The 26,019-nt window shown below is 34.2% G+C and overlaps 1 protein-coding gene across 5 annotated transcripts in view; it reads right to left on the bottom strand.

Moving 5' to 3' along the window:
• The window catches only part of CSMD3 (CUB and Sushi multiple domains 3), a 593,532-nt gene that overhangs the window by 423,470 nt on the left and 144,043 nt on the right, over positions 1–26,019 (bottom strand). For all 5 annotated transcript variants that reach the window (XM_064706591.1, XM_064706593.1, XM_064706594.1 and 2 more), the window contains exon 4: positions 19,827–20,021. In XM_064706591.1, coding sequence (XP_064562661.1) covers positions 19,827–20,021 — 195 coding nt within the window. The remainder of the gene's footprint in view (positions 1–19,826; positions 20,022–26,019) is intronic.

The following is a 26,019-nucleotide window of genomic DNA, read 5'->3' as shown; positions in this document are numbered from 1 at the left end:
GACATTATCTCCATCTTTGAAGAGACTGAGAGTAGGCCCAAGAAAATTACTGTAGTTGAGACCTTGTTGTGGACACAAGGCCTCCTGAGGCCCCTTCCAACCTACATGATATCACAAATCTATGATTTCTTTCAGCAAAGAACATAAGATTCTTTGTTTCATAAGATTCATATATTCTCTGTTGTGGCCCTAAAAATATAGAAATGTAGTGAATATGTAGACTTCTGTATAGAAGATGCTTGGAGGAATCCCTCTCATCCTGGCTATCCCAGATCTAGCTAAACACCATTCTGCTTTGTAACTTCACTTGAGTTGATAGTACAGGAGACTGATTAACTCTTTGGTCACCTAACAATATTCCTAAATACTAACAATTTTGAGAACTGCCGTAAAATGAATTTAAAATGTTATGTGGTTTTTAATGTGAAGTAGTCATATAATATGAAAACAAATTATCATGAGAAGAAAGGGACATTTGAGAAATGGAAAAAAAAACCAAAACAGTCTTACTTAAGTTCTATGTTTCAAAGATCCCAGAAGAGAACATGATACTTCTATTAGTAAGATAACACAGTTTCATTTCCATTACAAAGATAGATTTAACAACGTATTTACTGCTGTCCTGTTAAATGAATATTTCATTAAAATGTTTTCTCATCTAAACATTCTATTTTTGCAAGTATGATTTCTCTGCAGTTGTCAACGAACATCTCAATTGCATACACAGTTCAGAGCCCAGAGGAAATGTTTAAATGCAAACATTTCAGTCCAAGAAAGAAAACCCACCCTCTAAGTGCTGGTATTCTTTAAGAGTTATGGAAATTCAGATACGGAGGAAGCAAGTTACTAGGCTGATGTAAGTCACATGCCCATACCACATTCCTCTTCCTTTTCTTTTTTCTTTTTTTTAAAGCTACTAGAAAAAATGAGCATGACAGAAAAAATAGCAGTCTAGGTCACATTTCTTATTCACTCTCAGTAAATGAATAGTCATATCCTCTTAATGTAAAACTGCCTAAAATTAGAACAGCAGCTTAAGATTCACAGAATTTCAGAGCTTATTATAGAAAGGAATATATTCCATTTAATGAGGGGATTAAATGCTTTCATTTATTGCACAATTTGAAATGAAATGCTTATGCACAACACAAACTACCTAAAAAAAAGAAAAGGGGACAAATCAGAGAAAGACAGGACTTTTTTGTGTCTTTAATAATGTTCTTGTTTCCATGGAAACCCTGCCAGTGTGATGGATAGACTCCTCTAGGGAACTGGTGATCACATAATGCTTCCTAATTGTTTAGCAACAACTTGTTTTATTTTTCAAGTATAGATCTTCACTTAATACCACATGTATATTGCCAAAGGATACAGGATAAATTTTATGAAAAGAAGAACAATACAACATGAAAGTACACTCACTGCGCAGAAGGACAAGGTAATGTTTTTGGTTGACTTACACAAACTCTACTCTCACATATTAAATACATTAAATTTTATGTAAGAATGTTTAAAAATAAAAAGAAATAAGTATAGATAGAAAGCAATCCAATTTTTAAGAAGCAATAGAATATAAAAAGGTTCCAATTGACCCTGTTAAAACCTCCTAAATCTATTCAAGCTGAATTGCACCCAGCCATCTGACACATTTGGTATCCAATCTATGCAAAAACTGCAGCTTTTTTTTTAATAGAACCTCAGTAAGAATACTCTCTTTCATCTGAATATTTAGTAGAAGAAATAATCTGCATATACACATATGCATGTACAAAATTTTAGATTTGTTTCCTATATGGAATACACTGCATCATACATTCTGAACCTAAAATCACTGTCAGTGGATTTGAGTCTGAAACCCAGCCCATACCACCTCTGCAGGCACTTGCAAATAGATGTCTGAGGCCTGTGCCTTAAAACAGGGCTGTCCTGAGTTCCTTTCTTTCTTCCTTTGGGGTAGCCTGTGCATCAGTCTTATTCTTAGGCGAACTTTCATACTTGTCCTCATCAGCCAGCTCTGCAAAACAATCTTTAGAGTCTTCTAATTTTTCAGATTCTCCATAAGGCTTCAGTTTGCATAGGCCTATTTTGCTTGTCAAATATTTGTTCACATTAAATACTGTAATTTTTTTTCAGGAGTTTCTAATCTGTAGTTACCAAATAAATTTCACTGAGGTTTGTGGCCTCTGGGTGGGGGCTGTTTTGAGACCTTGAAAATTGTGTGTTGGCTGTTTACATACCTACTAGACGTGACTGTGACTTAATCAGTTCATTTTTCTTCATTTGCTATTTGAGTTTGCTTTAGATTTTGATACAAAGATGAAATGGTAGTTTAACAACATGAGATCTTTGGAGGTAGCTATGACAAATGTTATAATTAGACATGAACAGTTTATCTTCAGAACTCCCTAAATAGATGACAGGGAGAGAAACAAATGCATTTTTGTCCCAGAATTCCATATTCTTTCCTAAATGTACAAGTTATATGACAGACATCATTAACTTCATTAAGTTTGTTCATTTGTAGGATTTTAATGCTCGTATTTTTATCTTTGCTTTTTGCATATTTTTTATAAATGTGTCTAATATTTATCCACAAACTGAAAGCTCTTACCAAACAGGGATATCTGATCAGTGTCCAGAAATAAATGTGTTCTCTTAGCATGCTAGAGTTGCTTATAAATGTCAAGCTATTCTTCAAGTGCATCTAAATATTGATGGCAAAGCTCCTTGCTAGCAGCTTCTTTATTTGGACCATAGATCTTTCAAACTGTTACGCAAATGATTGTACAAAAATTAAGGAAAAAAAGTTGGATCTTTGGAAAGATTGGAAGAGTGAAATACTGGAGATGATGGAAAAAGGAGTTGTTAGTGTAATTATTTGTACGCATTTAGAAAATCTCTTAATTGGACCTTCTATGTACTAGCCTAGCCAGAAAATGGCTGAAAAGCAGTAGAATCTACTAAGCCTGCCAACTCCTGTGCTGACATTGTGCAGATTATGCATTAATTTATTCTTGGACTAGAGGGCTACAAAATCACTATTGTCTGTAAACCATTTCCAGAGTGCTGGCACAAAGCGGATAATATGCAGCATTGGAATTTATGTCTGAGAGGAAATTATTTGGCTAATAGCAAGATCATTATAACATCCTTGTTCAAAATGGCAGGTAGTCTCACAAATAGCAGGGTAGACATGAAACCCAAGCAAATATCATCCAAAGATACTTGAAATTAGAATGGTTGCAAGGCTGTATGCAACAGCACAAAACAAACAGAATTAACATGCGGTGTCAGACTTAGCAATTCCTGATATATGGAACATATTTCTGTCTCTTCTATGCCCAAATGAACCTTTGTTCAAGCAATTTATCTAAGGTTCTAGGTGGTGAGCAGTAGTATTCATGATGGAGAAACCGGGCATGTAAACAGCAATGCGCTGTAAAAGACTGAAGAAGATACTGAAAAACCAGATTACCCTGTAGCTTTTCCAGTAAACAGAGCCTGGAAAAACTGTAAAATCATTTCCCTCACTGACAAAACTTAGAAATTATATCTGGAACCTTAAGAATTAGATTACTGCTATTGAAGAAATATTGTTTTTAAAGCAACATTAGCTTATGATAATTAAACCAATTTCTTGCATTTCTTGTAGATACCTCCAGAGTTGAGAGGCAGAAATTTGATAGAATGAATGCTTGAAAACTACACTTCTGAAAGACAGATTTGTGTGCAGATGGATATCATCCTGGATTTACATACTCTTTTCTAAAATCATCTTAGGAGTTCTGTAAAAGGTAGGATGGAAAAGGGGACCATGGATCCAACATACAAAATTAATATAGATTTGTATTAAAAGGAAAGTCAAGTAGTGGGCTTCCTAGGTAAAGTCTTTGTTTACCAAAATAGCATATATATTACCCTTCCTGGTAGTACAGTATCTCTGTTGTAGCATAATCCTTTGAATCCCTTAATCTTTCCCCCTTCCTGTGTTATTGTTTTTTTGCCTCTTACCATCACTATTCAGTTCACTGGAACTTGGGAAAGTGGCTGTAAAGGTTCCTGGTGGTAAAGAACCTGGGGGCGTTGGTTGGACAGTGGCTGAACATGATCTAGCAGTGAGTCCAGGTGGCCAAGAAGGTCAATGACAGTCTGAGCTGTGTCAGTGACTGTGTGCTCAGCAGGACCAGGGCAGTGATTGTTCCTCTGCACTCAGCTCTGGTGAGGCCACTCCTTGAATCCTGTGTTAAGTTCTGAGCCTCCCACTATCATAAAGACACTGAGAGGTTGGAGTGTGTCTGGAGCAGGGCTGGTGCAGGGACTGGGGCACAAGTCTGATGAGGAGCAGCTGAGAGAGCTGGCGCTGTTTAGCCTGGACAAAAGGAGGCACAAGGCAGGCATCACTCTCTACAGTTGCCTGAAAGGAAGTTGTAGACTGGTGGCTGATGGTCTCTTCTCCCAGGTAACAAGAGATAAGACAAGAGGAAATTGTCTCAAGTTACAGCAGAAGAGGTTTACATTGGCTGTTAGGAAAAATTTCTTCATGTGAGAAGTTGTCAAGCTTTGGAATAAGCTTCCCAGGGAGGTGATAGACAGCAAGGCCTAATGATACCTATATACTGATAGAAATTTCTTTCAGGATAGGCCAGAAGGATAAATCTCTGTTCCAAGTACTGTGTCAATGCATTGAGGCAAGGAAAAGTGATATTTTGAATAATCTCTTCTTACCCTCTCAACACATCTATGTTACATGGAAGTTTCACCTTATGCTGTTTTTATCTGATATGTAACTGCAGGTTTTGCATAATGTCCTGGTAGCTTATGTACTATTTAAAATATGCTTGGTAAATAATTAGGCAGAGAGAATTAATAGTCAAAATAAAGGCAATCAGCAGGAAGCTTGGCATGGCAAGAACATGGATATTCCCTTACATAGGTATGATTGCTTTAAGGAGAGTCACTATTCAGAGGAAAAGTCAAATATCATGTTTGAAACATGCTAATGCTGTTTTTAACAGTAACAGACTCTGAAAGACTAGCTAAACATAACTTAATAAACAGCATATTCAGTGGATAGCCTGACTAATGTGGAAACCTCCAAGTCCCCTGAAAAAATTTCTGTGCTTCAAAAAATGCTCCAAAATGAGGCAGTTGTAATCTAGAACTCTATTAATATATTTTTATAATGTAAATTCATTCAACATCAGTAAACTAATTGCATTTTTTCTTGTTTTAGAAATGAGAGAAAAGCATTTAATTGAGTATTCAAGATTTTTAATATCACTTTCCTTTAAAAAAATTTAAAAATCCATAAAAATGTAGAAAATATTTGGTTAAAAATAAATTCCTGCTATGGTTCTTAGACTCTAAGATATATGAAACATATTTCCTTAGTTTCTTTTTATCTTTTTAATGCTATTAGGATAGATACTAAACTCAGTGTCTGTCCAATGAGTCTACTTGCATAGTTAAACTTAGTGGAAATCTAAATTCATACCCTTACCCACTACATACTTTAAATATAATATGGTAGTTTAATTTCCAAATACAAAAAGCTAGTAGTGTAGTGAAAAATTCTTACTGATGAATAGAAATAACTTGCTTACAAATGTCTTCAGCACCTGTACTTTTAGGAAATTATGAATGGATAGGTTCACCACAGAAAAGCCATTGAATGATTGAAGGCTACAATAAACTTTTCAGTGTAGAAGATCTGAGTCTTAGATGCAGTTTGTTTATTCTTACACAAAATGAATGGTTAAATTGTCTTCCTGAAATGTTTGAAATTCAGTCCAAAGAGTATGGTATACTATGTCCAAGAACATGGTATGCAGTATACTCTGGTCTCTTTGATAACTGCAGCGCTTAAAATAACAGTCGGAAATTACTACGTATGTGAAAATAAACACCTGGTTTACTAAGGTTTTTTGAACAAACATAAAAATGTGTCACTATTGGGAATGAAGTGGAGAAAAATAATGTAAAAATCATTAAGATGGTTGTTGTTTTTTCTCTATGCTGCTAATGAACTGAGTATATCGTGTACAAACAGCTGCATCAGTAAAGGAATTTCAGAGGGATTTCTTGGTATAAATTTAAGAGAGTTATCCTTAGCACAGAGAAGGAAATGCCTTTTAATTGGTACCTACAGAAGTAAAAAGAGCAATATTATAGTAATCAGGTTGTGTCTCACATATTTAATGAGAATATCTAATTTATTATGTCTTTCATCTGATAATTATAAGGCCATTAGAAAGTGTAATGAAACATGCCTTACTGTGTCAACTATACATGACTGGAATATCCAGCCACTCTTCCAGACAGCTCCAGATGAAACAAGATCAAAAGGAGAGGACCTTGTTCTATGATATAGGATTGTCAGAAGGAAAAATAAGTGAAAGGAACTATGAACATATTTACTGTATGTTGAATCTATATTTTATTTTCTGATTATATTTGAGTGCATCTCTATTTAAAATAAAAAAAAACCAAAAACCACAAAACCAAAACAAACTGCTCAAGATTGTGATCAAATGTTAAACCTGTAATAACATGAAAAACAGTTCCCAAAAGTGCCATTAAACTGTGTGAGACATATGAGACTGTGTTTAATTTAAGGCAAGAATTTACAGACTCAGAAAGCAAGTCATAAATTTGCAAAATGGGAGTTGGAAAACTCTTTTGAGAGGTCTCTTTAAATAGTAGGAATTTTTCCACAGACATACTTATAGCTGTTATATAGGCTTCTTTTTCTTGCACAATTCAAGCTTACTTGAGCAGCTACAGTAACCTGCAAAAGACGATAATGGAGTCACCATGTACCTAGACATAAAGAATAACTGGTTCTATTGGGGCTGCCTGGAACCTTTAGAGAGAGCAAATGGTTGGCAAGTACTTTGCTGACTTAGCTGTATTTAAAATGCAGCTATTATTCTTCCGCAGTTATTATTCTTATACTATGACTAATGCATAACTGCATGTTATCTGGAAAGAACTGATTCTCTATCAGAGAATTAGGAAAGGGAAAAACCTGTCATTATTGTACTTGAGAATCCAGAGAGCCAGCTATTGTGCTGTCCATTCCTCTGCTTTCTCCCTCCAGCGAAGGAGTGCTCTTAATCCATTTGCTGTACTATTTATAGGTGATAAACCCTAGCTCAGCGAGTATCAGTCACATTATTTTGATTTACTTAGGTGATGGAAGCCTAGTGTTTGTTAATGATTATAAAATTTTACTTTTGTCTTTGGTGTTCCTAGTGGAAACTGAACACTTTATAAATCCTTGGTGTATGGATAATATACACAAGACTTGTATAAATGACAGAAACTCTTTAAACTTTCATCTCCAATTAAAATAAAATTCCAGAATGTTTGCTCATGAAGTTGCAGTCATTACTGTTATTAATAAATCTCTGTTTTTTAAGTCATGTTCAGATAAACAAATGTAGAAAAAAATGTTTATCATTCTTTAAGTTTGACATGAAGCAACCACTACCTCAGCATTTTCACTTGGTGTTCAAACGTGCAGGAGGAATGAATCTCCAAATATTTCTTTTTCAGTATTTGCATTAAATGAAATAAGAGTAAATGAAGAGTTAAACCACAGCATTTTTCCTACAGATGCATGCACTTTGCTTTTTACTTCAGATAGTTAGAAAATTGGAATCTGACACCACATTTTTGGCCAGCCTAGAGATTTATAGATTGCAGTAAATAAACACCATATTATTCTGGGACTTTGGCCAAATTTGTCTACTGAAGCCCTTTAATTTGAGTCTTATCAAAAGTGCTTTGTTCCACGGACAAAACAGAAGGATAAAAGCCTTGCCTATCTACCTGGAATTCAAAAATTAGTGTTCTGAAAAAAAAAACCTCAGAAACCAAACAAATCCAAACAACCAACCAACTGATCAACAATAAAAGTAAAACCCAAATATTGTTCATTAAAAAATGTTATTTAAAAACCAGGACATTGTTTAAAAAGTGGAACAAGAATTGAAATTGCCCTCACAGTTTAACTAGACACATCCAGAGACCAAAAAAGAGCATGCTATAAGTATGATCTGTGATCCATGAAGCAATAAACTTCTTAGCTAGTCTTTGCTAATCAGGGCCCAATACTTCAAAAGAAAGCATAGGTAAATTAAAAAAAAAAATCAAGAGGAAATTAGCAGACATTACTAGTGGTCTCATGAGTTGTGAAGTAAGATAACATTAGTATTATAGTAGTTAAAGAAGAGCTAAACTAAATATGTAAAAGGAAATTGCAAAGAGGAGGAAAATAATTGGTTTCTAATGTGCATAGTATATATGGTGGGGAGGGAAGGGGGAGGTGGAAGATAGTGTGTTTAAATTTTAATGGGAAAAACTACATGTGGAATAAATTATAAAAGTTCTTTATAAAAAGTTAAATTAAAAATACAGTAAACCACTGCCTTTGGAAAATGGTAAGGTTTTCAAAAACTGTCAGGACGTTATCTAGAGGAAATAAATCTTGCAGTGGAATGCAGGATTCTTTAAGATATGAAGTCTTTACAGTTTTCATCCTGCCCTATTGTCTTTTCAACAAGAAACAGGAAGGTTAAAATGTATGAGAACTAAAGTATGTGAATTAGAGACTTTCTTGAGCTCTTTAAGGAGCACTTCACACCTTGCCTTGCCCTTATCCTGACAATCTGAGTTCCTTGATTGTTCTAGTGTTCTCCGAACCTGATCCACAAACCCTGGACCAGCCCATTCTTTGTCTTTTGAAAAGTTTGCATACATCCTTTGTTACACTCCAGCCATGTGAGCTGCCCTACTATGCTGTTATTCCAACAATGTCCCAGGCTGACCTGAGGCGGGTATGCTTTCACCTTGCCTTACCATTTCTGATGTCACCCATGTGCCCATCTTTCTGCATCCTTTATTTATGAACCCTATCCACTGCTACCTGACTTAAATGTGGGTCAAAATGTCTGTTTCCCATGGATCTTAGTTTAAAATTATTTTCCTTTCAACTTGATTATATAAGTATTGATACTGAAAAAGATTGCTTTCCTCATGGTTCTCTAAAGAAGACAAAACTAGGAACTAACAGGAGTCAAAAACAAACACTATTTTTTTCACTATTAGTTACACAGTTTTTACAGGTTCCAAGATGTATACAAAAATTTTAGATATACATACTTACAATTATATCAGAAGAAAAGTGTGAAATATGGGGGTCTGTCTCTTCTGTCATATCTCAAGAGGAAATGGCCTCAAGCTGTGCCAGAGAAGGCTCAGATTCAATATTAGGAAAAATAAACTTCACTGAAAGAGTGGTTAAACATTCAAACAAATTTCTTGGGGAGGTGATGGAGGCACCATTTCAGGAAGTGTCCAAGGAGCATCTGGATGTGGCATCTGGGGATATCGATTATGGTGGTGCTTGGTTGGTGGTTGGACTAGATAACCTTAAAGGTCTCTTCCAACCTTGATGATGCTGTGATGATGTGAATCATATAATATTGTGACATGATATTAAATCCTCAAAATGAAAGATGAGAGAACTGTGGCATGGAAAGAATTGATGCATAACTGCACACCAGGAAGTTTCTTTCTCTTAACTGCAAAATACCAGCCAATGTTAAGAGTATTTTGTCTAGGAAGGTTAAATCAATGAGGCAGATAGTGATCCTAAATTCTCACAATTAAAATTTTTGACCTCCTCTCCATTTGCCTTAAAAGAGCAGAGAATTAACTTGATGGTGTAATGCAAAGAAAACTTTTACCCATGAACTGTTTTGTGCAGCTGAGATAAGGTTACCTCCACCAGTTAACAGAAATGCAAAATAAATTTAATGTGCTCCACTTGTACAGATCTACCACCAATAGTTTAATCCTAAACAAAACTCAAAAGGCCAACATACAAGATGAATGAATTAACAAAACAGACTGTTTGCCTATATGTTCATTACATTAGCTCTGTGAGAAATCAAATCTTTTCTGGTGGAACCTTTCATACACATATAGCAAAAATGCTACAACTTCATTAAATTTAAATACGCTTCCAGAGTCAAGATAATTTAAGGCAAATTGGTTTTAGCCTCTGAATTTGAAGAGCTGAATGAAAAGATGAATACATTTTGTGGAATTCCAAATTTATTTTAGTAACACAACAGTATCATCTTCAAACTCCTTCATCAGTGTACAATTGTAAATATTAGAATTTAAAAACAAGCTACAGTTTTGGAAACCATCCCACAAGACGCCAAAAGTGATGTCTTAATATTTTAATAAACCAGCAACACTTCTGCTAATTATAAGAACAAGATTAATTAATGCTTAAGATGAAGATTTGTGTTCCATAGGTGAATCAATCTTTAGGCTCAGAAAGATGCAGCCTTAGACAGATGTAGTCTTGAACAATGCTAAAATGTCATACTACAGTTTTAGCAACAAAATCTTTCACCTGCAAAAAACACTACTGGCCATTAGTTATTCTCTTGAAGAAATATTTGAAGGACTTTAAATACTCCCCAGGAAACTAATTTGCTATAACTTCTGCCTTCCAGATGTAATTACAAATGAGTTATAAATCAGGATTTGCAAAGTGATACCAAAATGCTGAACAATATTCTCACAATTTCATTTCATATCCAGGTAAATTCTCATTTAAGGCAGAAACTGAGAGATATTGAAAGGTTTATCAAACCATAATTTCAACAATGTTAGGGAAAATATAATAGTCTGTTTCAAAGCCTATGGCAGACAAAAATTTTAGATTAAGCAGTTCAGTAAATTGAGTTAATGAACCAGTAATTACTTTCAAAGTATCGCAAATTATTTTCCAAATATTATTTCTGCTAATTGATCACTACAAAGGTTTTATCCAAGAATGCCATATAGAAAAGGAGCCATAGAAGAACAAGAGAGCGTTAAAGGGTAACAATTGCCTTGCAAAAGCAGAATTTACTAGGCCAAACTGGGATTAAGCTAGTTATACATTTAACACCCATCCTCTTGGAATAGTCTTTAGGTGTTTCTAACAAATAAAGATATTAGTTTTAAATCAGATGTGAAAGACTGAGTCTTTGTTGTAACTGACAATTCTAGTACGGTGCTTTGATGCTAAACATCATGCAAAAGCAATATTTTACTTTTTCGGGTTCCTTCTTCCCATTCATTCATCTTGATTACTCAAAGTAATCTTTATCCCTTTCAATTGCAGGTATAATTCTCACTGTTATGTTGTTCTCAGTGAAAATTTCACAACTTAATTTCAATAGCATATGTTAACATTAACAATTAGCACAACTTCTATGTCCTTTGTCCTTCATTAAAAATTTTTTTAATAAAACAGGACATGAAAGCAGTGTTTCAAGCTTTTCATAAACCACCCAACTAACTTCCATCCACTTGTGTAAGAAGTCCTAATTCCCACCTTTAAAATGGTGGAAATGAAGATTCTGTTATTCAAGAAGTTTTATTGTGTTCAGTATTGGGTTATATTTCTTGATTTTAAAAGCTGATCTTTCATTTTTCCTCTTCATTGCCTATATCACTTGTTACAACAACCTTTTGTAATTAAATTTGATCTTATTGGTGCTTTTTCTGGAAAAAGTAGCAAGAAAAGACATTGTTATATCTGTCTTTTCCTTACTTTGGTGTTAGCTACAACTTTTCCCAAACATTCTCTTCCTTGAATAATTACATTTACTTACTTTAGAAAGAGTTAATTTCTGCTTCTTTCTCCAGTCCTCTGCATACTGTTTGGAGATGTAATGTAAGAGGCTTGTTTTCCAAATTAGCATGGTTTCTGCACTGATGAGTTTAAATTACTTTGATGCATATACCTTTTCATTCTGGACTATATCACACCTCCTGAGGGTTGTTCCACTGCTCATACAACTTTCTAATGGATCTTAGGAGAACTTCCTTCACTACTGATAGGAATTACCAAAATTACATAAAGATGTGCAAAGCCAAATTATGTTAACCAAATGGAAGTATGATTCTGATGTTCTGATTAATATTCTGATGTGGAGGTATACATTTTTAAAGAAAGGACAAGTAAGAAAACCATTTTAAGATATTCAAAGCTTTGAAAATATAAATCCTGATTTTAAAAAATGAAGCTAATAAAAGTGAATTATTTTTTGTTAGAAATATTTTCATAGTTAGATTACCCTCTTAAAATTTGTAATATTTTTTTCAAGTATCATTTCTATTACAGTAGCACATCATTGAATGCCATAAATTTTCACATGGGAGCAGTTCTCCATGCATCCTAAGGATTTTGTTATTTGACCACCAATATCATAAATGAAGAAGCACTGAGTCTAGACATTAATTGATTGTATTAAACCTAATTGGAATTCTCATGAATAGTGTTGCCTGCTTAAGGAGAATGTACAGTATTAGATCATTATTATTGCTGGTATATTTTCAGTGAGTTAGGAATATGTTTAACAGACACTACATATATCAGTAATGCTAATATTGTTTTTATTATCAATACAGTAAAACTAGAATATTTTACCATTTGTGTTAGGAATATGTGGTAATTCTAATGTGGTAAGCATTTCTATTTCTGTGTTAATGACTTAAAATAGCTTTACATAACTCAGCAAAGTTTTACCTCTATTTGCAATGATGAGAAATCCATGTTTCTGGTCACATAATAAAAATCACATGGGGATTTGCTATTCTTCAGGCTCAGGTTTTTGTTTTTTCACACCAGCAGATCGTGCATTATTTCCCTGATAGTGACTATCAGAAAGAATAGTGAATATCCTGAGAATAACACTAATATAATGAAAAAATATAAGTGTGGTAAGGTACAGTGGTGAGCAATTTCAAGGCTTTTCATAAATGGAAAAGTTTGATTCTATTGGTACAAAAAATTACACATTTAAAGATGTCTAAAATAAAGAACTCACAAAGCTCTTTTATTGCAAAAATTCAAAGCAACAAAAGGTATTGTGTATTTTTTTATTCAAAATGTCATTCTGGGTATTATTTTTAAGATCTTCTCTGCCCTGCTTGAAAGCACACAGCAAGGTACTTGAAAACACCCAACCATTATTCTACTATTTCAATAAAATAGTAGATCTTTTTCATCATTTCCACCCCCCAAAGAATCTTACTTAATATCTCTAATTCTAGGTAGAAGCATTGGCATTTATATTTTTTTAAATACCACCCATAAGAGTGTTCTAAGCCACTGATTACTTATTTCCCAAAAAGGATCTGCAGAAATGTGTTGCTAATGTACATATACATAATTCTGGAAAATATTTTTTTGTTTTCTTTTCAATTTTCTCAAATAATCCTACATGTTTCTTATCCAGATTCACACAGCTATACTTGGGCTTTTCCCAAGAATAAGCAAGAGTAACTATTTGTGTATAAGAACTCGCTTCAGGCAGAAAACTGCTCGTTCCCTGTGAGATGTAATTTATTCCTGCTTTCAAGTTAGTGCACTCTATTTTCTTCTGTGCAGATTGTCAGTTCCAATAGTTAATGCATTACATGGCATCAAGTGCAGTACTTTGACTTTATATCCTGCTTTGTTCTTTACAAAGCCTACAAAGACCAGCTTATAACAAAGATGCTAAGGCAGTCATCTTATTTTACTGTTTATATTTCTAGGTTCTATTTGACATGATTTCATGAAATCATAAATCCATCTGCAACCAAATATATCTGTCTGTGAAAAGCTTACACGGCTATATGATTATTTCTTGGTAATTATGTGGGTTTTTTTTCAAAATTCCATACTATTCCATGCCATACATAAACAAATACAACCATTAAATATAAGTGCATTGGAAGGTCCACAAAACACTTTAATTTAATTTGAAGCTACTCTCTGTTGTATCTGACCTAAAACTTACCCCATGGAGTTCAAATATGTATAGTCATGTACCTGTGTACTTACACAATTATAACAATGACTTGCAATTAACAAATTTTTTCAGTCCAGTGGGTTCTGCATAGAGGACATGGCAAAATATTTAAATAGTGAGCTGAATATTTTAATTCAATTCTGACATGTGTTAGATCATTTTTAAAAATAAGAATTTATAAATATCTCAGTTAAGTTCATTTGGAATAAATCCACTGAAGAAGATAGGTATAAAGAGACATATCTTTATAATTACATGCATATATATATATATTGCAGGGGAGTTACAGAATTCCTAGACTTGGAATTTAGTATGAACCTCTTCAGCCTTTTACCTGTCATGACAATATATGCAAGAAATAACTCAATGTCCTCCCAGATAAATAGTAAAAAAAGGAGAAGCACATTTTTTCAATAGAAAAAATGAAGCTAGACCGTGGGTTGTGCGCTTCTCTGATCAAAATACATGTTCATTTAGACAAGTAGAAAACCAAAGTTCCTCATTGAAAATACAAACGGAGTTTTTATTTTGGTAGATATTTTGTAGCTATATGTACAGACAATTGGAAGGTCCACAAGACACTTTAATTTAAATTTTATTAGAGCATTTAGGAATACAAATACAACTGTATTCTGCACTTGAAATTTCTGAATTCTAAAAAAAATAAATTTTAGAATGGAGAATCTTACAACACCCATTTTAGCATGGAATAAGAAATTTTTAGAAGACATAAATGTCAGAATACTTCCTTGATTATGAAAGTGTGTCATTCTTATAACCTTTATAGAATGAAAATATTATATACAAGTGTAGCATTATTTATTACTATCAGTAAATTGTTTCTAGTTTGCTGCATTATGAAGAAACTGCATGCTGCAACATTAGCTCAGGAATAGGTGATACAATTAGGCTTCTGTCAGATTTCATTTTTAAAAACAACCTTATCAAAACTAATTTTTCAGGCAAGAAGGTTTATTTAAAAACTTGTCATGGATTGTGCATAGGGTAAGTCAAAGAATCACAGAACCACTAAGTTTGGAAGGCAACACAGCGGGTGGTCTGGTCCAAACTTGCTACTCAGGCAGGGCCAGCTAGAGCACATGGCACAGAATTGCATCCACCAGGATCCCCAGGTCTTTCTCCACAGAGCTGCTTTCCAGATCAGCCCCCAGACTGTGCTGGTCAGTGGGGTTATTCTTCCCCAGGTGCAGAGCTGCACTGTCCTTTGTTGAATTTCAGACAGTCCTTCTCTGTCCATCTTTGCAGCCTGTCAAGGTCTTTCTGAAGGTCTCACAGAACTCAGGTGTTGGCCACTCCTCCCAACTTTGTGTCATCAGTGAACCTGCTGAGGAGATATCTGCCATTTTGTTCAAGTCATTGATGAATAAGTTAAATGATCCTGGGCCCACTGTGGAACCTTGGAGGACACTGCTCATAACAAACCTCAAACTAGACTAATTACAGCCCTGCTATTCAGCCAGATTTTAATCGACCTCTGTCCACTCATCCAGTCAATGGTTCCTGATTTTGTCTATCAGGATTTTGTGAGAGACAGGATCAAAAGCGTTGCTGAAGCCAGGGTAGACAATATCCACTGTTCTTTCCCCATTGATCCAAGTAGTTGTTTCATTGTAGAAGGCAATGTTTGGTCAAGCCTGATTGACCTTTAGTGAATCCATGCTAAATACCTCTGGTTGCCTTCTTGTCATCCATATAGATTCAGATGGCCTTCAGCATGAGATGCTCTATCACCTTTCCAGGGATTGAAGTGGGGCTGACTTTGAAGCCCTTTTTGAAGACCAGGGTGAGATTTGCTTTGTTCCAGTCCCCAGGCACCTCTCCTGATTGCCATGACCTTGCAAAGATGACTGTGAGTGTCCTCGCTACGGTGCCCAGAAGCTCTTGTGGACACATCCTGCCAGAGCTCATGGGCTTGTGGATGTCAAGTTTGCTTAGGTGTTATCTAACACAAGCCTCCTTCACCAAGGAAAAGACTTTTTTCCAAGACTCCTTTACCTTTATCATGTTAGTGAAGATTGGTCCAAAGAAGGCATTTGATAACTCTGCCTTCTCTGTGTCCCCTGTTACCAGGGTTTCTCTTCATTTACTAATGGGCCCACATTATGCTTTTGTTTTTCTTCTGTTATTGATGTGTTTTAAGAAACCCTTCTTGTCCTTGACATCCTGATCAGATTTAATTGCAGATGGGCTTTGGCCTTCCTGATCCCATTTCAACTTCGACAATCTTTACATTCATTCCATGTGGCTTGATGCTTCTTCTGACTGCTGTGCATTTCCTGCTTATCCTTGAGTAATGACAGGAGTTCTTTGTTCATCCATGCAGGTCTCTGTCCCCTTTTGCCTTTGCCTGATTTCTTGCTCATTGACATTAAGCATTATTGATTTTGCAGAAAGTCACCTTTGGATATCAACCAACTCTCTTGGACCCCATTTCCCTGCCATGGCTGATTCTTCCAAGAAAATCCCTGAAGTGCTAACATCAGCTTTCCTGAAGTCCATGGTTGAAGTCTTACGTGCTCCTCCTTTCCTGATATGCAGCTCCAAATTTTCATGGTCACTTCAGCCAAGGCTGCCCCCAGACTTCACATCTCCAGAAAGGAGATGCTGTTAATCTGAGTTTGAGCAGCTCATCATTCCCTGTGGGATCCTCTAATACTGGTGATGGGGAATGGTCATCAATGTTTTCAAAGGAATCGTGTAGACTATTTTTGCTTTGCTGTGTTGCTTCTCCAGCAGATGGCCTGGTAGACAGAGTCCCTCACAAGAGCTGGTGCCTTTGACTTGGAGGCTGCTCCAAGATGCCTGGAGAAAGCCTCATCCTCCTCCTTCACCTGAGCAGGCAGCACCCACTGCAGTGTCACCTTTATTAATCCACTCTTTGATCTGAGCCCACAAAATCTCAACTCACTTGTCGTCCACGCCAAGGCAGATGTTGGTATATTTCAAGTGTTGTCTTATATAGAGAGCAACTCCACCATGTAGTTGACCAGAAAAATAAATACAATTTTGCTTTTTTATAATTAAGGTATTTTTTTCACTTCTAATAAATCTAATAAAGTAACAATATTTTAATGAATACCAAAACATGCAGGTGAAAATCTTTGTGCATTCAAACAATATTCAGTTAGAAAGAGGCTTTGAAATAAAGCAATCATTAAATATGTCTGCTGATTTTCCGATAAAATCCTGTAGAGACAAGTAAAGGAATACAAACCTATTTGAGGACTAACTCTTTTTTTCATGAATAAAATTTGGCCCAAAGATTTATTACTTTTAAAAATGCAAATATTGGTATAATTTAACAAATCAAAAATTAAAACATTAGTAGAGTGTTCTGCTTGTGACATTACAAAACACTGTTGTTTTCAATGAAATTCCCCATTTTGAAACATCAATCCATTTCCATCACAATGCTAAAGCACAAGCATGAAATCTTCCTTATCTCTTCATTTAAAGTGAAAGTGATGTAAGAGGAAAGATCAAAAAGAAAAATTTTAAAAAATTCCTGAAATTTATTTGTTGAAGTACAAGAGGCAGATGAGAATGATATTTACACACAGCTGATCTACAGACGTCTGTGATCTTATGCCTACTGACTTCTAAGTGTGTGTTAAATTCATTTTTTTTCTGAAATGTAAAAACAAGCAAACAAGCAACCCTCAAATTAATATTGAACAAACTATACTTTGTTCTATTCTTAGTTTTTTTCTTGCTTGTGTCAGAATCCTCAGTGTTAGATGCAATGACCATTGGTAGGGAACAATAAGTCATTTATCACAGGAAATCTTTAAGGATGAGTGTTTAATCGGAGTCTCCATGGCAAACAGTGAGAAAGAGATAAGAAGCTCATTAGTCTGTAATCATCTTTAGCAACCTTTTGCAGAATTCTGCATTGGATAATTGTATTAGGCTAAATTAGGAGAGATTCATTTGAAGGGAATCACAAGGGTGCATTTTATGTGTAAAGTTAGATGTTTCTGATATAAAACATTGAGTCACAGAAGGAACTCTTGAAAATAATTGGTTATTTTTCTTTTATTTGACATAGCAAAAAATACCCTAACAGCACTTTATGCATTAAGACTTTAAGCCATAATGTTAAGACTTAAATCAAGAATCTGCCACATTCTTAGGTTATGTTTCAGTAAGTTGTAACCACCGCTATTAAAATATGTACCTTGGATTGTTATTTTTTGTTTTATTTTTGTTCATCAAACTTTTATCCTTTAAATTACTCACTGCTATTAATTGAAGAATTGTCTTCTTGAAAAAGAAAAAGTTTTCTTTCTGCATGTGTTTCTGCAGTGAATCAAGTCATTGTCATAATCTTTCACGTACATGGAAAAGTTTGAGTCCTTCAGGCTCTAGACAAAATGACAGTTTTGAAACCTAACAGAACTTGTTTCCTCTTTTTCTGAACCCTTTCCAATTTGTTAACTCTATTTTGCCTTTAGAAATGACACTGTGCAGATAATGACCTCTCTAATTATGAGTTTAAAAAATGATTTTCATATTCTCATGTAGTAGTTATCCTCCAACAAACTAGTGATGTCTAACCACAGGGCTACTTTGGGAGTTTATCTTATGAGTACAAATTTACACAGTATATTTTCATCTCCCCTTGGAGCAAAACCAAAATATATCCAAAGATCTCCTGAAAAATGAAGTATCAGAAAGAAGAAATGTGTAACTCATTCAAGAATACAGTTTTTTATGCCATTCATTTCAAAACTGGCAGATTGAGAATTTGAGCAATGGAGTCCATTAGACTTTGATGTTCTTACAAATGTAAGTCTTTTACAAGTCAACATATGCTCATCATATCTTTTGCATTCTGATCTCCAGAAACAAAATTTGGATATATGCCTTGATTTTATATCCACTTCATTATTACCTAGCAATTTTCAGGAAAGTAGGAGTGGAAGATTCAGAAGATTCAGATCCAGATTTTTGCTGGATAATAGTACTATTAAAAATAAGTTTATAATGTTTTTATCATGGATAAACATATTCAATAGCTGTAATCCAAGAACAGGAAATGAAAGTATGGTATTTGCAATGACACTTTTCTCATACATAATTAATTTTCACAGTGCTGTTTAACCATGTTTTATCTAATCTGTATTTATTAGGAAGGTAATTTCAGCTGGAATTTTTTTGTAGACTCTGCAATACTTCATCAACATTTTAGACAAATATAAAAGTTGCATTTTGTAAAATTAACCTGTGAATCTAGAAACTGATCCCAAGGTTACCTGGCATATTGTCTTTGCTTGTGTATCGTAGTGATAGTGTCTTCATTTTATCAGCATAACCTCCTTTTGCTGCTCTGCAAACATTATTCTTCTTTAACAATATTTCCCTCAGAAAATAAGATTTACCCGTAATACAGGCTTCCCTACTACTGCTATGTTTCTAATAAGAGCCAAGAAAAAGGATTTGACCTACAATACCTGTTAGAATACAAGGGGTTTTCTATATATAAATCTTAAGATAATTAAACCTGACTGACAATGAGGTAAGACCCTGTAACTCAATTGTTTTGGCAGTTTCATATTTCTGTTTGCTCAATAGCCAAGTTACTACTAGACAATAAGTCAGTTCTTAGAAAGTACTAAGAGATCCCAAATCTATATTCCCATACTTGCAAATGCATTGTAGGCAGACATTTATGTTCTACTTATTACTAGATTTCTAGTTTCATTACATAATATATACTTTAAAAATAAATGATAACTATAATTTTAGTAGAATATTCACCTGAAAATTGGTAGGTATATATGCTGAGATACATCATATATGTCAGCAAGAGATCAAAATATTCAAAAGAGGAGTTATTTAATCATAGTTTAAACCTTAACTATTAATAGAGAGATTAAAATTTGTTAATACTAACATATATATTCAAGAACATTACTGTAGGATTTCTCTTACCTCTACAGATAGGAACAGGAAAGTCCCACGATGCTGTATTGACAGAGCTGGCTATGCAAGTAAGCTGTGGGTGTCCATCCAAAATATATCCAGTTACACAGCTGTACCGGATTTTGTCACCAACATCAAATCTTTGACCATACAAAATACCTTTTGGTGGAACTCCTGGGTTGCCACAGGAACTACTCTGTAATTCTGGAAAATATACATATTTATGAATTAAAATGTTTTTATACTTACAATGTTGTGATAAATAAATGTTTCATTTTGCTTAAGAGTATAGAACACAAGGCATCTTAGGACAGATACTGTTTTCTTGGATATTATACAGCTCTCAACGCTGAAAATCCATTGCTGACTTAGTGTATTTAACATTTGCTTAAGTACCCAAATATCCTAAGGCAGATAAAAATAAGCATGAGGTTTTACTTAAGCTCCAGCTATCAATATATTAATGTAATTTTTTAATTAAACTGATACAAAAGAATGATTTATTTTGTATCAATTACATATGAAAATCATATGAATACCTATCATTACATACAAACAGGAAACAAAGCATCTTGATATATTTCTGACTTTCAAGTTACACAAATGCAAAACAATAAACAAAATTGTAATACAAACATGAAAGAACATCAATTCAAATTGAACAAAATCTGGAAGAAAAATAAAATTAATCACGACAAAAGAAAATTTTAATGAGCATAAGCCTGAGCATGATCAGGAATCTGTTTAATGATTTAATAGATTTTAGATGATGAGGGAAGTGGATGAGATACTATGGGTAACTAATTTCTGGGCAAAGAATTAGTTAATTTAATCATGTGAAATACCTCAGGTCTGGTAACTTTTATAATACAGAGCTTTACACCACTGAGAGTCCAAAATTACTCATGACTGCTCTTAGTCTGATCTCTGAGGCCATTAATTAGAGTTCAGTTTCAGTAGCTGATACTCTTTTGACTGCGTACCCTTTTGACTGGTGTTTCAGCATCATAAATAGCCTGATTACAACATTTTCAGTCATTTACTACCAATGTCCTTCAGTTAATGGACAGTAAAACATAGATATTTTGCAAGTGTGAACAAAGCATGTTTTATAATCCCATCCTGACCTCTTCAAGGCTTGTGCCAAGTATACTTCCAGCCTAATGCTAATGGGGAAGAGGCAAATCAGATAAACCTGTATTTGGATTCATACCAAATTCCCCTAATCTAAAAAGGAAAATGTATGGAAGAAGAGAGGGCTATGTATGTATTGTTTTAATTTCTTTTCCTGGATTCCATGTGGCTAAAACATTCTTCAGTAGCCCTGAATTGCTCATGAGTGTGTGCACAACATATTTAAATATCTAAGGTGTTATAGGTTTCAATTAAAAAAAAGATATATAAACGCTTATTAAAACAATCAATATGACTCCCAACATTCATTACATTCTCAAACTTCAATGCCTAGAACTACCAAGAACTAGGAAATCATACTAGATTTGTGATACCAGCCATGAAACAAAACTATGGAACAGTTATTAAAAGGCACAATTGACTATAATCATAAAAACATTCTCTACATGTCCATACATATATAAGCACTATATATATAAAATACATATATATGTATTTATTTTTATATATATAAAATATAAATATATAAAATATATGCTAACAATGAGTTAATTTGCAAGATTTTATTTACCAATCATGTTCTGATGTGAATAAGTTAAATATGCATATTAGCTGCTGATGTCATTGCTGCTATTCCCTGCTTTCTCGTACATAATAAACTGTGGCTTTGGATTTGACTTTCATTACCTTGCACAATGACACAACACAGAAGTAACAAACTAGCCTATCTCACCTTGGGCACTTCAAAGCTCACCTAAAGAGTGATATTCTTATCACTCTTTTACTGAAGTGTTCTGTGCTGAAGCAACACTCCCTTTCTCTCAAATCTGCTTGCAAGCTTTACAGAGAAGGCAATACTACAGTTTCGCCTGCATATTTGAGCAAAAGAATTTCTTTTAAATCCTCTAACAGTTTTCAAGGCTATTCAATTTGTTATTTATCATCACAGCATGTCAAAATGAAGGTAAGAATATCATCCTGTGGATTTTAGTTATCATATGAATCATATTATATTAGCTTGAAAACTCGGCCTGTACGCAGTGTTTTCATTTTCAACTTCTCCCAGAAGATGAAGTCTTTCAGAAGCCTGTATCTCTTAGGGCTTTGTAAAAAGGTCACAGAAAGATTCCCTGTCCTTTGAAATAAAAAATATAAAGATTAGCAATGTCACTACCTAAAATTACTTTCTTTACTTTTACTGCTGTCTCACCAAGAGTTACCCACAGAAGGCAATTTATTCTTGTGAAATTACATTATATTTTAAAGCACTAACTAAAAATCACCCTCCTTCTAAAATAAAACTAATTTTCCATTTGCAATACTATATGACTCATCTAAAAGGAATTCTTGGCATTTTTCATTAACTTTTTAACTTCATGCTAAAGAGGCCTGGGTGTATGTTACTACTTCTAAGCCTTCAAGCCATTTTGTTCCTGATTCTAGATAAGAAAGTAGAAAAAAATAAATCTTACACTTTTAAGTATATTAATTTATTCTGTGAGTATTTTCATTTTGAACATCTACAAGTGCCTTATTTGGGGGTGAGAGGGAGATAATTTACCAAAGTTAATGCATTTGTCTTTTTTGATAGGTAGTATCTATTTTCAAACTGAATGTGACGCTGTACTACCAACTCCCTGGCATTTAAAGCTAGGGATTGTTACCCTAAGATTGCCATCTGCCAAGGAACACAGGAATTGCCAAATGAGACTGTAATTTGTATTCAGCTCTGAACAGATTCTTGACTTTAGTGACATTTTGATAATAATTGACGATATAAAGGGTGGAAAAGTATTTCCTTTTAAATTTGCCATCTTACAGTTTGGTTGAACTTCTTGTTTATGTAGTCTGAAAATAAGTATAATTGAATTTTTTACGCCTTCCCACATTTTTTTCATTTTTGTGTATTATTTCTCATCTCCTTTTCAAAGCAAGCTGCCCCAGTTGTTTCAATCTCTCTCCAAGCAGGAATTTTCTTTGTCCTAGATTTAATTTTGTAAACAAGGTATGTATGAACATATTTGCCTTTTTTTTTTTATGTTAAAACATGAAGCTTAAAATATCCTTCAATGCTGTTCAGTAAGTTTCTATTGAATTAATTCTTATTAATGCCACTGTAAATTCTGTTAAAAAGCTGTGGGTAAAATGTATCTGGGAGATTTCTGCTTAGCAGGAGGGGACCCACTCCCTTAAAGACTTTAATTAGCAGAAATTCAGCCCCTTTTAGATACCAAATAATAAGATATTCAAATTAAATAAAATTAAATATAACTTATTTCTGATTTTTTTTTCAAAAAACAAGGCTAGCAGAAATTTAGACTCTCTTTGTCAGCCTTCACTCAAAGGGAAACAAAACCAGGACCACATATAGAAACTTCAATTTACTTGCTTTTTATTCAGATTTTCAGTCAGGAATGTTTAGGGTATTTTCTATCATGATATTTTTGAAATCAAGAGCAGCATTATCCTCCCTAAAATATATAACATTAAATTTATAATCAATGTCAAAATATACAAAACAACTATTTTCACATATTCCAGTCATAAAGGCATTTGTCATGAAATGCATGAAAGCACTGCATTCTATTAAGCTTAGTTATGAATACTAATGTCCTTCACACACTATTTTATTATAAAATTTGGAATATAAATAATTTTATTTTTTTTAAATATATTTTCATCATTTTTGTTGCAGTTGTTGCAATTTATTATGATCCCATTTTTCCAAAATAAAGTGAGAAATACTGCCAACATGTATATCTTCATGACTACTCACTCACTGAAAGATGTATGTAATATCCCAATACAGGCTAACACTTGTTTCTGTAGTAATTTGATAACAAATACTCCTGGTATCCCTACACTCCCAGTTTGAGATTTCCCCCTATGGGAATGGGACCAGTCCTAAACTGCTCACTGTGCCTATTACCCCAACAGTAATTCCTCTGCCATGCAAACATGAGTATGAACGTGTTATTCTAGGGAGCACTCCAGCTGTTATTTGGGACAGGACATGCTGGTATACTGGAAACACTAGAATATGTCTGAACATGGATATCCCTTGGAAATATGTACTTTGGCTTACTGACAGGCAAGAATGCTTTGGTATTAAAGACTCAAAGCTGATTTCAGAAGTGCTGCATGTAGTGAGTGTGTGGATGTAGGGAGAGATATGCATTCTAAAGATCCCAAATACTACAACAGGTGCTGCCTTCGTAAAAATAAGAAGTAGCCTGAAATTACAGTGTCCAAAATTTCATCTATATTGGATCCTGCAATAGTTTATTTTAGTTGTCCATTGTTTTCCACAGGTTTTGCAAACTAAAAAAGTAACTCAGGTACATAGCTTTTAACTCATAATATTTTGCCTAGTTTGCTTACTTTCTATTCTGTCCTCATTCACATTGCTCTGAATATATGAGTAAGCACGGTCTAGATTCAAATATAATAGGGACTAGAAGAATTAACCAATGAGTACAGGAGTACTATTGTCTTTCTACACACATATTGAAATGTACATATACATGCATGTTTCACTTGAGGTTACAGGGTGAAGGAAACCATAAGAAAAATTTGGAGTAGGCAATATGAGAGCAGTGAAGGAAAAAATATGAAAAACTTAACATTGAAAAGTCAATTTAACTGCACAAAAATGTAACATTCAAAGAGTAAAGACACATTATAAATGAATGCTTTGAGAACAGCACAGATATATTAAAACAGTTATTGAATTTTAAAAATTCCCTCCCCCAAAATCCAGGTTTTTCCTTTGTAGAAGTTCAACAACAAAAATCATTATCCCTTGATTCCAACAAATCTGTCACCTTAAGATGCAAGTGCAGAATGAAGAGTTATTATTCTGAAATTCAGTTTTGTTTACAACAGCGACAGGAACTGTTTTTCTAACAATCTAAACTTCTCTGAAGTTCTTACTTTTTTTTTCCTGCATTTTTTGTGGATCAGTCAAATGAAACTGACATATTCTGGTGTCTAACTATAAATAGCCAAGCAAGAAAAACTATAAGAAGTTTTGGTTGTTTCTTTTTTTTTCCCCAAAGAAAAAGAACATTTTTTTCTTTTCCTGTTCTAATTGTTCTTTCTTGATTAATATATCTGCAATAGTAACCTCACTGAGGGTCTCTACTGTTCACTAAAGATAATACAGCTAATTACATTGCAGTTTCATACCTATTTTTCAATGAATGACATAATTTTGCTTTTTTCTTCCCTTTGAGATTATTTTCATGTCAAAAAATTACAAAGGACCCTGTTACAAGGGAACTTTCAATGTAGATTTTTTTATACTGAATTTGATTTTGTTTCTAAGTACATTGAAACAAGCACTGGTTTTGTCTTCCTTGCCAATAAGACAAGAATGTTTCTATTTATAGCATAAAGTCATATGCTATTTTAATAGGGACAAACTTGTTTCAGCATTAAGTTAGAACTGCATTAACATAATTCTTCTGCAAGCAAGGGAACAGAGAGAAGAAGTACAGAAAAAAACCTCCGGGATATGTAAGGGAAACAAGGGATAATTACAGTACTGTAGTCACATTAATACAGTGAGCATGAAAAATGTCCAGGGTTTGCAATATATTCCCTTCTCATGCAATACAGTGTTCAGGATATCTGCTTCAATCAGCTGTAGATGCAGCACTAGAAGTGAAGGACTATGCAAAAAAAAAAAAAAATTGCAGTTACTAATTTAACCGCAGGGCATCATAAGCAGGGACCAAGTGAAACCAACAGAAAGATGACTACATGCTTCAGTAGACATGGTTAAATCTGAATCTTCCCCATCAGACACACTTCTGAAGCGCTACCTGAAGGGAATGACAAGCAGGCAAATACCAGATTGTTAGCAAAGCTATGCAGTTAACAGCACCAGCTACGCTTCCTTGCCTTCACCAAGTTCCACTTGAACAGAGCTCTAGCTGCAGTCAATTCCTGCACAGCTGTTGAGGGCACCAATTTAATCCTGGGGATGGCTGGAAGGTGGATGCACACAGTGCATGGACTGAGGAAGACCATTGGAAACAACGGGAAGTTTTGGCCTGGATGTAAA

This window comes from Zonotrichia leucophrys, chromosome 2, assembly GCF_028769735.1.
Source record: "Zonotrichia leucophrys gambelii isolate GWCS_2022_RI chromosome 2, RI_Zleu_2.0, whole genome shotgun sequence".
NCBI lineage: Eukaryota > Metazoa > Chordata > Aves > Passeriformes > Passerellidae > Zonotrichia > Zonotrichia leucophrys.
This window is presented reverse-complemented; position numbering and strand designations above follow the sequence as displayed.